Below are 12,889 nucleotides of genomic sequence, written 5' to 3'. Positions count from 1 at the left end.
ATGGAAAACGTGTTTCTCTCATGCGTGGCCACGATGACTGACAGTGTTCCAATTAGCAAGACTATAATTGATGTCGACCAAAAGACGGTGCTCGATCGCCTTCCCGTTGCCGAAGGGGCCTCTTTCGACTCTCACGCCGAGGAACACAACCCGACTTGTCTGCCAAATACCCGAGTCAAGCTGCTCGACCATATATCTCGATGGATCGACGATCCCAATGCCAAGACGATATTCTGGCTTAATGGCATGGCAGGAACAGGAAAATCCACGATATCACGGACTATAGCCCGGTTGCGCTCTCAATCCGGTGATCTCGGCGCTAGCTTCTTCTTCAAGAGAGGAGAGACAGACCGAGGGAACCTAGCCAAATTCTTCCCCACGTTAGCCTGTCAACTCGTCGCGAGCGTCCCAACACTTTCGCCTCACATCAAGGATGCGATCGATGCCGACCCCGCCATTGCCGGGAAAACAGTGAGGGAACAATTTGACAAGCTCATCCTCGGACCGCTGTCGAAGATATCGCAGAATTTGCGAAGCGCATCCTCGCTTGTTATCGTCATCGATGCCTTGGACGAGTGCGAGCGAGATGCCGATACCAGTCTCCTTATCGATCTGTTCTCTCACGCACAATCTCCGCGACTTCCACGGCTCCGACTCTTTGTCACTAGCAGGCCGGAACTTCCGATCCGCCTTGGCTTCAGCGCCATCAAAGGCACCTACCAAGCTTTGGTTCTCCATGAGATACCGGCGCCCATTGTCAAGCACGACATTTTTACCTTTTTTGAGCATGAGCTTGGGGGAATCCGAGACAATTTCAACTTGTGCGTGGAAGAAGAGCAGAAACTGCCGTCGGATTGGCCCGGGGAGTCGAACTTGCACAGGCTTGTCATAACGGCAATACCTCTTTTCATTTTTGCTTCAACCGTTTGCCGGTTTATTGGTGATTGGAGATACGGAAATCCTAACAAACAACTCCAAAAAGTCCTAAGTCATATGAGGGAAAGTCATGCGTCGAAGCTTGACATGACCTATTCGCCAGCGCTGAAGCAACAGCTGACTGACAAAACTCTACGTGAAAAGCAGGAAATTATTGCGGAATTCCGCCTCATTGTCGGCACTATCGTCACTCTCGCAAGCCCCTTACCCACGCGCGCCTTGGCGCTGATGCTCGACGTTCCACTAGATACCGTGGCGGATAGGCTCAGAATGCTCCATTCAGTTTTAAGTATTCCATCGACGCGTGACTCGCCTGTGCGACTGCTGCATCTATCGTTCCGAGATTATCTTATCGATCTTGAGAACATGGAGACCAATGAGTTCTGGGTAGATGAGAAACTCGTCCACCGGAACTTGGCCAAACAATGTTTGCGTATCATGCGCAGTGGTCTTCGCGAGGACATATGCGGCATACGGATCCCAGGAACACGTCGCTCCACCATTAATCCCCAACAAATCCATGCATGTTTGCAATCGGAACTCCAGTACGCTTGCCTTTACTGGGTGCATCACAGAGTAGCCGTTGATCCTGGACCGGATGATATCAAAGAAGTCCATGACTTCTTGAGGAGACATTTTCTTCAGTGGCTCGAAACGATGAGCTTGATGGGTCGAAGCACGGAAACCCTTGCCATGCTCAGATCGTTCCAAAATTGGCTCAAGGTATGGTTCAGGCACAACTTATTTAAATCGGCTTTTCTGACTTGTAGCAGCTCGGGCAGTACCAGAACCTGTCGGATTTCGTTGCGGATGCGGTTCGCTTTATTCTGGCTAATTTTTCGGTCATTGACGAGGCACCTTTGCAGATATACTCTTCTGCCTTGGTGTTTGCCCCGACAATGAGCATCGTGCGAAGGGCATTCAAGAGTAGCATTCCAAGATGGATATCTCTTAAGCCACGCGTGGAGAACAACTGGGATGCATGTCTCTCGACGTTAGAGGGCCATAGCGGATCGGTCTACTCGGTGGTGTTCTCGCACAACTCAAAGGTTGTGGCATCGGCCTCCGAGGATAATACGGCCCGGGTCTGGAGCATGGAGACGGGCAAGTGCGAGCATGTTCTTGAAGGCCATAGCGGATCGGTCAACTCGGTGGTGTTCTCGCACGATTCGAAGATTATCGTATCGGCTTCCGCGGATAAAACGGTACGAATCTGGAGCATGGAGACGGGTCGATGCGAGCATGTTCTTGAAGGCCATAGCGGATCGGTCAACTCGGTGGTGTTCTCGCACGATTCGAAGATTATGGCATCGGCCTCTAACGACGGGACGGTACGAATCTGGAGCATGGAGACGGGCCGATGTAAGCATGTGCTTGAAGGCCATAGGGGCGAGGTCCGGTTGGTGGTGTTCTCGCACGATTCGAAGATTATGGCATCGGCCTCTGACGACGGGACGGTACGAATCTGGAGCATGGAGACGGGCCGATGCAACCATGTGCTTAAAGGTCATAGCAGATCGATCAACTCGGTGGTGTTCTCGCACGATTCGAAGATTATGGCATCGGCCTCTAACGACGGGACGGTACGAATCTGGAGCACGGAGACGGGTGCGCGTGTTCGCATAGTCCCCTTGCGGTTTCCTACGCGACAGCTCTACTTCACAGGCGACGTTTCTGGGCTTGTCACAGATGTTGGGGTGTATTCTGTCAACAATAAGTCCAACTTTGCACCGTCTCCTATTCCCGTACTACCGGCTTCTTCCTCCATCCAAGAACTGGGCATCGACGAAATCGTTTCTTGGATTTCGTATGGTGGAAGGCAGTTAATTTGGCTACCAACTGCGTGTCGTTATGGTAAAACAGCGGTTTCAGGCAGCAGTGTTGTTATCGGCTGCCGTTCAGGAAGAGTGGTATTCTTTTTGTTCTCTCCCTGTGAGCTTGAGGGTTTGGCGTAATGAGCTAAATTGATTTCATAGGATCAGTAGTATATCCACGGCGACCTCTTGGTGGCTGATTCAGCCGCTTACCGCCACAACGTGTTGTTGGATTGCGCAGGGATGCTGAGTGCAGTTTGATAAAAGGTGGTTCTTGTTGTAATGATTGTAATTATTCTTGGTTAAGTTATTATAATCGCAATGAGAGGCCCTTTAGGGCCTTATATCTTTGAGTGATCCCGTCTTGGACTTTAAACCTCTACACTTGGACCTGAAAGTGGATGTAATGGAGTGGATTTAGGTGGACTTAGATACAGTGAGATATTCCCTGACTGTGTACAGTTCACAGTACTTATTTTTGTATATAATCGCCTATTAAATCGAGGTACCTGGACCCAAGTTAGCCGAGGTCGATCACCCCTACAGCTAATCTAATAACGTGATACGAGAAACTGCCCCTATTGAGCGCGTTTTCGAAGATTTCCTGCTGTTGTTTTTGCCAAAAAAAAAATTTTTGACGATGTCAGCCACCCAGCCAGGCCAACAGCAGCACCTCGAAGACAGTCTTTTTCACCATTTCAGAGGCTGGGCTTGGTCAGAACGCGCTCGTGATACTAGCTCTTGGCTGTGGGACTTTGGCTACGATATTCAACGTCATGGCTTACGCAAATGGGCTTGCAAGGACTGTATCCTCGGAAATCGTCCCATTATCGCGAGTTTCACCTCTTCAGGTCTCCAGAACGCGGCAAATCATCTATGGCGTGAACACGAAACACCAGCGCCAGAGGGGGAGAAAAAGAGCACAGCACAGCTCAAATCCGAAGGCGCACTGAAATCGAATCAGCCGACTATTGCCTCTGTTTTGAAACTGGACGTCAACAAGCCTATGGAACAAAATATCGCGAATGGCTTCATCTCACGCTTTGATAAGCAACACTTTCAGCGTATGCTAGTCGAGTTAATCGTCAGTAGCAACCAGACCTTTTCCTTCGCCGAGAACCCCATCCTCCGAGAAATCTTCGACTATTTGAATCCCTCCGTTTCGATCCAGCGCGCCAACTTGAGTGCCAGGTCTGTCCGATATAAGGTCATTCAAGAGTATCACCGCCTAGTTGGGTTGAAAAGGCAAAGAGATGGTTGCCGATGTCTGGCTGTCTGATTACGCTCATCTCGAGGTTAGAACCAGCAACAGTAGAGGCGACGACGAGCCACCGGCAAAAAGACCTCGGTTCTTCAACCTCTTTGAGAAGAACAGTCGTTTGCCGAACTCAAAATCAGCCTACGCAGCAACTATCGTTGGTGACGAGTACTAAGCGTGGCAGACGGATCGTGAGGCTAGCCACGGCGACGTTCGTGATCCAATTGGTTATTGGATCACTAAGCAAAGTAGATATCCTCGGTTATCCAGGATGGCCTTGGACTTCCTGACAATCCAGCCGATGTCAGCCGAGTGTGAGAGGTTACTTTCAGCTGCTGGCAAGATGGTCTCGGGGTTGCGTACGAACCTAGATGATGAGATTATCGCCATTTGTCAGGTTTTACGCTCTTGGTACCGTGCTGGCCTTATCAAGGACCTGGATCCCTTGCTTAAGTCACACCTTGAAAGTAAGCTGGATGCCGGCTGTGGGACTCTAAGCGACGACGAGCTGGCGCTTGCTGAGCCAAAATGGCTATTGGAGGGCGAGGACAGCGCTAGCGAGGTTGACGATTCATCATAGTAGCAATAGGCTGAAGAGTTAGTGTTAACCTCTGAAAGTGAGGCTGAATAGGCACCGACGAGGTTATAAATAGCCTCAAAGATCCACTATAAATCCACTTATAAATCTACGTGTGTATATCTATTCCACACCGGTCGAATATGTGCCACATCCACTACCGTAGAAACTCGAGAAATTCGGACGCTTGGCAAAGTGGAACCGACCCGCCTTCCCCGCTCGCTATGCGCTCTAGGGTCAAGGGCGATGAGGCTCTTCATGAATCAGATATCAGATTAATTCCTCACTTACGGAGTCAATTCTGCCTTATTTTTGTGTCGCATATCATCACTAGGTTCGTGCGACTGGATATGAAACGCGGCCCATATCTTGGGGTCGTGTATCCTGTTTCACATCCAGTTTGTCGTATCAGGACCCCAATCCTGACACGAGCTTAAATAGCTGTGCCCGAACACATGGCTGTTCAATGTCTTTTGTTCTTCAGATAATTCTCATCAATTGACTGGTGCCATCAATGATCCCTGTGGAGCCAGTTGTCTGACAATCCGAAAGTCGACAACTTATCAATCAGCCTCGGCCTGTTCTGCTTTTACTAGAGCCTTTTGCAGATCAAGGCGTGCCATCCGTTGACCTACCCAGAGCTGCTGCGTCAGAGGTCCTTGACTTCGCCTTCGATATGAACCTGCACCGCACACAACGGCAATCCGGGGAAACACAAGGTAAGGTCTGCATCGACTACTCCGGGGCCGGAGGCTACCCTAACACCACTGTCGACTCTCCGGGCATCCAATCGGGTGATTCTTTGCGCCGCAGGCATTCCTAGTTGAGCGCTGGACCGATTGACGAGACATGTACAAAATGCCGAAATGCACAAGAGCGTAGGTGAAAGTACCTTGACGAAGTTGAGACTCCCCTGAGACTCCCCTCTTCGGGACGCAGTGGGACCACGAACTTGGCTTTGGAGCCCTTGCTAACGGTAAATTCAGAACCGAAGACACCTATAGCTTCTCCATGATTTTAAGTCGTTAGCCCCATGGCGTAGTCTGTCTGCTCGCTCTTGTGCAAACATGAATGGGATCTAGTAGGACAACACCGGCCTCAATGGACAACGTGTTCAAAGGTGAACAAGCCAACAGCTGGCTCAACGTAGAGGGAGAATGTGAGCTAGCCTCTTCCATCGGAGACCTCGGCGAGGTTGACTTTGGCAACGCCAGTAGGGGTAACCCAGCCTACACCAAAGTCAAGCCCACCAAACCCGAGAGGCACATAGTGAACCCGTCCGGAAACACTAGAATGACTTTCCAGCCGCAGGGGAAAGTCAGCTCCATGCTCGCATTCTTCAACGACGCCGATAGGGGTGCCAGCGGGCACAGCGCGCCCTACTTTGACGGAAAGCTCAGCACCCGCGTCAAGTTGGACTTTGGAGGCTTTGGTCTGAAATTCCCGCTTAACCTAGAAGATAAACTGGGCACCAGGAACGCCGAGCGTGACGACAACAAGGTTTCCATGGATAACGATCACGCCATCTACAACTCCAGGGGCGACGGTGGCAGGTTTGCGCGGAGCACTTACTTCAAATCCGGTCTCACAGTCGACCCAGGCTTGTTCGCTGCCCTTCGTCTGTTCGAGGTTCCCATTTTCGATAGATGCGCTCTTGTGGTATAGTGAAGGTTCGCTGAATGGAACAGAAATCGATGAACTACAGTGCGTTCACGGAATGGGCCTTCTTTCCCTCCTCAGACCTTGCCCCTGCGGCGTGCTCGAACATTACCGTCACCGTAGGTCCCTCCCAGCCTCGTTCAGCTTGCTTCATTGGTTCCCACTTAACCCAGCCCCATCGTCCCTGGACTTGGCCGGTGGTCGTCGATTCCTCATCCCTCGACCACGCTTGCGGATGAACACATCTTGATCATCATCATCATCATCGCCGTCGTCCATGTGGCTGCGAGACATGGCATTTCCTCCAAACCCACCGCTGTGGTCGATATCTTCTAAACTGTCGTCAGTATCCATGGCCTGCGGCCTTGACAAGCCAAGTGCCGTCACCACTGGTTGTGTCACTTCTGGAGACTCAGTACGAGGCCGATCTGGTGTCATGGCAACTGATTGCTCGGGCATCGGGGCGGGAGCGGGCTTGGACGCCCTGTGCGGATACTTTCTAGGCCTTCCACTGCCGGGTCTGGCTCCGCCCCGTTTTCCCCGTGTCTTGGGCTCTCGAGACTTGCCGATATGCTCGGCCATTGCTGACTTTAGAGGCTGACGTGCTCGTTTTCGAAGCCTGTCCGAACCCTTCCCTAACGCAAAGTCCGAGTCAGTTGCTGACGGAGACCCAGCGCAAGACCCAGCCGCATCTGTTGCCGTTGGATGATACTCGTCCTCCTCAGAGTCATCCTGTACCTCTCGCTTCCGCTTTCGCGGTAGTTTGGGTATGAATTCGGGCGACTCGTACATTTCCGAGTCATCGTCTTCAAGGACTTGACGCGAGGCCTTCTTGCCCTTGCCGGGATTCTTTTTGTCAGACTTGGGAGCTTTTCTTGCTACTCCCTGTCCATTATCGGCGCGGTTTGGACGGCGTGTCCGCTTCTTGGCCTCGTCAGACATCTCTCCCGCCTTATGGTCGAGCAGCTTCTTGGTCAGATTGGGGAAGTTCTTGCCATAATTGAAGAAGAGTTCCTCGCCAGCCTGAATGTCACGCGTCGCAGTGAATTTGATCCGGTATTCGCCATTGACGTAAAGAATTCGAGGCGTAATGTTGCAGCCACGCTTGTCGCCGTCTGACTTCTCCGACGCATGGTTGATATAGCGGCTCAGGTTGCCATACATAGCCGCGTCCACCCAAATGCCTTCATTTTCGAGAAGCGTAAAGACGTATGAGATGTTAGATTCTTCATCGAATACATCACCGCGTCTGGCCTCTCTCCGGACGCCTTCGTCATGGGTGATGAGTTCTCCAACATACTCGATGATGAAATCACCCTGTGCGATAAATTCAGCTGCGAAAAGTCCGTAGCCAACTCCCTCTAGCTGGCTTTGGCCTAACGCGAGAGCCCTGGTAAGACCCCGCTGTAAAGAACAGTTCTGGCAGCCAGTCGCGTGGAGGAGTTCATCCTCGGCATTTTCAGGATCAGCCCTCTCCAGAACACCACAGGTACCGCAGAGATCCGGATCGCACTCGCGGTTCAGCTGCACACAAACACATGATCTATCCTTTTGTTTCGAAAGACAAGTTTTGCCTTGCGAATGGCAGGCGCAGCCAGTGAATTTGTACGCGCAATTCTCCACCGTGCATCCGCAGTACTTCTCACATAAATATCCGTACTGGACGCAAATGCAATTTTCCAGGGTACATGGTCCTTCGTGAGAGCAGGGCTCAATCAGCTCACGCTGTTGATGCTCCTGGCTGCGTGTGCGATTTTCCCAGTCGCCAATGAGCGCCTTTTTGAAGCGATCATACCATGAAACCGTCTTAATTGGCGTCTTCCTGACTGGCTCGCGCGGAGGCAGTCTGATACCGAGGTGTTCATACTCGTGGAAAACATCGCGACAGTCGCGGTCGAGAAGGTGGGCCACAATGCAGAAGGGATCCGTTTTGACGCGACTGTGGTCGGCTGTCGCAACCGTGGATCGCATAACGATGTGCTCTTCCGGCGTCCAAGGCCGCTGCGCAGAGTTTACCGCGGAAGTGGTCGATGTTTGGTAGCAGTTGCGTTTGCAGGGGATAAGAGGATGCCCGTTGGCGATGTTGGCCCTGTCGGACAGAATGCGTCTTCGCTTGAGGGTATCTGAGAGGCGAGGAAGCATCGAAAGGTTTCGTTTGCAGTTGGAAGCATCATACTCTCCATGCTCGCAGGAATGACTGAAGCAGATGAGACAGCCAAGAATACAATAAGTTCCCAGATTGAATTCGGCAGCCTCGAATTCGTCCTCATATTGAGAGTCGGAGCCATCCTTGGCCGTCTGTTTGGTATCCATGATGCTGTTGACAGACTCATCGAGTAAGAGGACGTCTCGAAGCGTAATCTGCTTCGTCGAAGGCTGGTTTTGGTGGAATACACGGTAAAATGCTTCCGTGAACATTTCGGCAGCCCTGTTGGCCTGGGGGTAGGTAGTGGACTCGGCTAGGCGATGGGAATTGAGGATGTCGGACTTCTGTCGGGGCGCGATTGCATCATCGGGTGCGCGACTTGCCATGTGCCGGATCAGGATTGATTTATCGCAACCGGGAAGCCTGAGCCTGTCCAGCCAATTTTCAAGGTAGAGCGAGACAGTCGAGGCGAATTCCGAGCGGACAGTTACGCGCACTTTTTCCTCGCGACTCATTGGCTTAAATCCGGATTTGCGGTCAATGTCCTCCAGCTCCTGCAACCAAACGTTGTACTTTGACTCCTCAGAGCTCTCAAGGTCCCTCAGGTGGGGAACAAATGTCAGCATCGTATTTGGAGTGAGGATGTTCTTTTTGATTTCCACGTGGTGAAAGCGATACCGGGGAACGCGCTCTTCGTCGGTCTGGATGCGCATAACCTCATAGCGATCCTCACGTTTGTTGTTCTTGGGGTTGAAGTGTTCCTGTTTTTTGATGTTAGTATCGATTTTATCAACGTATATAGGGTCGACTACTTTGAATTTGATTCTCATCGTTTCAGCCTCGTCGCTTGACGCAGGATTGCTGCTGAGGCCGGCAAAGAGATCGTTGCCAGTGAGAACACGGCGCTCCGTAGCCTTGGTGGATTCGATGATGTAGGACGTCATGCGTGCATGTCCGTCTTTGATATCTTGGCGAAATGTGGTTAAAGCTTGAACGATGCGAGAGATATCCCATTCCGGCTTCCGCAGGGTTTGATACTTGGGGCTTATAGCTTTGGCATTTTTAGTTGCTTTGGGGGAATGATACTCCAAAGTCGGCGTCACCTGTCGATGCCCCAGGTCGGGGGATCGCACGCCAAATAACCTCGGCATGTCTTGGGCATCATCCCATTCATCATTTGACGTGGTTGCCTTTTGCGCTGGCCTAAACGTCGGTTGCGACGGGCGAGGTGGCTCAAATGAATGAAAACTGGATTGGCCTTGGCCAGGTCGTTTCTGAGGCGGACTGACGGGTGCACAGCCGGTCCCACTAGCGGGGTTGTGCAGAACAAATCGGGCATTAGTCGTCTCGAAACGAGCCGGCTGTGGCGATGGTGATCGTCGTGGAAGAGGAGAATTATCCCCGGGATTGCTTGGATCGTCCAGGGTCATGTTGGCTACCTTGAGTTGTGTGGGAGGATGAGCGGGACCAGGAGCAGGAACTGCACCCGGAATTGGGCCTGGAGCCATGGCTGCGACTTTGTCACAGTTTTCTAGGATTGTCCCTCTCCTTCAGTCACGGCTGCCTGCACCATTCCGCAATGAAAGCGGTCTCGTGCTAGACGATAAAGTGAAAGGAAGGGCGATGCAGACTGCGAGTTTGCCCTGTCAGTCGGAAGGAGGTTTGCCTGGGTTGGGTCCTGAGAACCTAAATGAAAGACGCGCGTGGCCAACAGAAGGCGCAGGTCCTGACTGAAAAGCGAGCTGGCGCGGTTAAAGACACGAGTGAACCCACTGATCCAGTGAATGTTTCGCAAATAATCCCTCATGCGACGAGCCAACGATGCCGGCCGATCTAGTTTGCGCGTCAGACTTTTGTTAGGTTGTCTGTGAGGCTCGAGATGAAAGTGGCGATGTTTGATTGTCCAGCGGGTGTTGAGAGTCTGCAGGGACTGGCCGGGGGAACGCGTTCACCAACAGAGCTTAGCGCGTCTCACCGGCCACACTTAGGAGGCCGATAGGGGAACACTGTTGCAGAACTCCCCTGTCAGTTGTCTTTAGGGCCCCTTCCCACTATTAACCCAGATATCACCCCACACCTTATTTGTCCAGATACTTAGCCATGACTAGCAGAGCGGGTACTGCAGACCAGCAGCAGGCCCCCGCGACGTTCTAGAACCTCGATCTACACATTATCCCTTCGACTGTCAGGAGGCTCCAGTTAGGTCACTACAGGGGTGTCTAACCAATCAAATATGAGAGCATGAAAGGTACATTATTCTCCACCTAAATTAGCCTGTGATAGAAGTCCCAACAATATTTTGAGTTACAAATCGCGACATCACACTGCTCACATCCCCCCTAGATTGATGCCTCCTTGTATTGCTGCTGACCGCCCCCAAAGGCTTGCTTGAAGTCTTTTGCCAAGGCTTTCCAAGCTGTTGGCCCTTGCAAGCAACGCAGCTAGATTTTTTCCCTCTTTGGACGTATTTATGCTGTGCCACGGGCGTAAATTCGTCTCCAGTCCGAAACGACTGCCTTGAGTGACTTTCCTTATGGAACGCCTTGAACAACTCGTTATAAATGCGCCGGCGCCACTCTTTTTGACTCGTATATCGCTTCCAAGCCGGCTGTCCGTAGAGTTGAAGAAGGTAGCTATTCACAAGCACCACATCAAGCAGGAAGGTCCAAGTAAGAGCCTGCCAAGCCCCCCGGCGAATTGGGTGATCATAGCCCAGGTATGCCCTCATCTGGTCTCCTCGATCGATATGATTCATCTCATCGTTATAGGTAGCAGCCACTGTAGGGATTGATATCAGCTTTACTGCCTCGCCACCAAAGAAACGCTGTATCGGCCGTGCTGTGGCCTTCATCGTTGACGGCTTCTTCCTCCAGCGCTCACATTTCTCGTCGCCTTTAAACACAGTTGACAGGAATAACACAAGGGCATTGTCTTTCCACGCGATTTGGTTCACCTGTAGCAGAAGAAGACAAGTTAGTAAGAGCAACATAGCCAAAAGTATCAAGGGCTCTAACCTGGTTATCAGGGGTTGGTATAACCCTGATCTCATTGAATTTAAACCCTGATTTCCCTGATATATCCTTCTTCTTATAATCAGCGAGCTCCTTGAAGATGCCGCAGTTAGGGCGGGCTGTGCCTGTAGCACCGTGGCCGTGCTGACGAAGAGAGAGGAAGAGGCCCGGGGATGAGAAGAGGTTATCCACAAAGATGTGATATGTCGACTTCGGCAGTAGGTTTATAAGGGCAATAACGACGCTCTGAGTCGAGTTCAACGCGATGACTTTATCCCCATCGTCTGTGAGGACGTGGATAACCTCTTCAACCTTATCAGCCTCACCAGCTTCCCTCTCTCGGCTGGCATTTCCTCTTCTTCTTCCTCGGCCGCCTCTCCCTCTGCCTCTGCCGCCTTTGCCTCCTCGAGCTGCTGTTCTTGTTCTCTTAGAGCGTTCAACGCCAACGGGACCGTAGTCTGCACCGGGTTGGTGCCAAATCCATCGCAAAAAGATACCAAGTTGGGCCACAACCCACACCTTGAACCCAGTGTCAGTAGGCTTGCCGGGTATATATGTGACTTGTGAGTCTCTCCCTGTATAACGGATCATGCCCTCATCTACAGCGAGATGAGACCCAGGCTCACAGAGCTCTGTAGCATACTTGGGCATTGTAGAGTAGAGTGGAGCCCGGGTAGAGTGGGTAGAGTGGTGGGTAGAGTGGGTAGAGTGGTGGATAGAGTAGTGGGTAGAGTAGTGGGTAGAGACCCACTCTACTCTACAATGCCCAAGTATGCTCTGTAGAGGCGTATTGTATATGCTCAGACCACGGTTGTGCGCATTGGAAGACCGCAGGGAAGCTCTCGTCATCATCAAATTTGGTATAGTCAAAGGGGCGAAGGTGGCGATGAAGGAGTTGAAACCGGTTGTATGGCATGAACTTGATGATTGAATGTTCAGGACATTGATCCCCTAGCCTAGGCGTCTTCCAATGGTCTTCAACCTCAATTTCCTTGTGGATTCCTATATAAATTAGGATTCCAAGCCAGATGTATACTTCTGCCGCAGAGGTCGGAGTCCATGCTTGGAGCCGTGACCCTTGTTTCAACTCGTGGCCCCAGCTATCAATAACGCCCCTTTCCAGCAAGCTATTGACCCAGCTGTTGGTATATTCAACCCAGCTATTAACTAGGGAAAGAGGCACAAAGTGTTGGAAGAGGGATAGCGGCTCTTGGGGCAGTTGGTTGACCTTAAGTTCGCGCCTTTCCACATGAAAAGGTTGGAAATTGAACCCTCGGTCTTCAGCCGGAGGAAGGTCGGGCCGCCGGGTGCTATCATACTCATGCTCCCGGCGGCTGTTATCTTCTCTGATGAAGCTCTGGTCGTCATATGCATTGAGGGTATCGGCAGGGATTGATTGAGAACTCATTGATAACTTCAAAATGATGTGTACGGTGTTTTAGGGAGCCCAATAGGCGCACGGGTACCCGTGCGTATAAAATTTCACGG

The 12,889-nt window shown here is 51.6% G+C and overlaps 6 protein-coding genes across 6 annotated transcripts; 3 read left to right on the top strand and 3 right to left on the bottom strand.

Moving 5' to 3' along the window:
• Positions 1–33: 33 nt before the first annotated feature.
• Positions 34–2,509, top strand: MRS44_018296 (uncharacterized protein; the record flags this gene model as incomplete). Its single annotated transcript, XM_065616491.1, has 3 exons — positions 34–1,659; positions 1,710–2,393; positions 2,450–2,509. The coding sequence occupies 3 exons, from the start codon at positions 34–36 to the stop codon at positions 2,507–2,509; spliced, it is 2,370 nt and encodes a 789-aa protein (XP_065472563.1).
• Positions 2,510–3,390: 881 nt separating this feature from the next.
• On the top strand, positions 3,391–4,588 carry MRS44_018295 (uncharacterized protein; the record flags this gene model as incomplete). Its single annotated transcript, XM_065616490.1, has 3 exons — positions 3,391–3,941; positions 4,051–4,176; positions 4,279–4,588. 3 exons carry the CDS (start codon positions 3,391–3,393, stop codon positions 4,586–4,588), a joined length of 987 nt encoding a protein of 328 aa, XP_065472562.1.
• Positions 4,589–5,686: 1,098 nt separating this feature from the next.
• On the top strand, positions 5,687–6,250 carry MRS44_018294 (uncharacterized protein; the record flags this gene model as incomplete). The annotated part of the gene is made up of 1 exon (XM_065616489.1): positions 5,687–6,250. One exon carries the CDS (start codon positions 5,687–5,689, stop codon positions 6,248–6,250), a length of 564 nt encoding a protein of 187 aa, XP_065472561.1.
• Positions 6,251–6,394: 144 nt separating this feature from the next.
• Positions 6,395–9,898, bottom strand: MRS44_018293 (uncharacterized protein; the record flags this gene model as incomplete). The annotated part of the gene is made up of 1 exon (XM_065616488.1): positions 6,395–9,898. One exon carries the CDS (start codon positions 9,896–9,898, stop codon positions 6,395–6,397), a length of 3,504 nt encoding a protein of 1,167 aa, XP_065472560.1.
• Positions 9,899–11,284: 1,386 nt separating this feature from the next.
• MRS44_018292 (uncharacterized protein) lies at positions 11,285–12,052 on the bottom strand (the record flags this gene model as incomplete). The annotated part of the gene is made up of 1 exon (XM_065616487.1): positions 11,285–12,052. One exon carries the CDS (start codon positions 12,050–12,052, stop codon positions 11,285–11,287), a length of 768 nt encoding a protein of 255 aa, XP_065472559.1.
• Positions 12,053–12,158: 106 nt separating this feature from the next.
• Positions 12,159–12,809, bottom strand: MRS44_018291 (uncharacterized protein; the record flags this gene model as incomplete). Its single annotated transcript, XM_065616486.1, has 1 exon — positions 12,159–12,809. The coding sequence occupies one exon, from the start codon at positions 12,807–12,809 to the stop codon at positions 12,159–12,161; it is 651 nt and encodes a 216-aa protein (XP_065472558.1).
• Between the last annotated feature and the right edge of the window lie 80 nt (positions 12,810–12,889).

The sequence above is a fragment of the Fusarium solani genome (genome assembly GCF_023522795.1).
Source record: "Fusarium solani strain SB1 chromosome Unknown bctg00000015, whole genome shotgun sequence".
In the NCBI taxonomy this organism is placed as follows: Eukaryota; Fungi; Ascomycota; class Sordariomycetes; order Hypocreales; family Nectriaceae; genus Fusarium; species Fusarium solani.
This window is presented reverse-complemented; position numbering and strand designations above follow the sequence as displayed.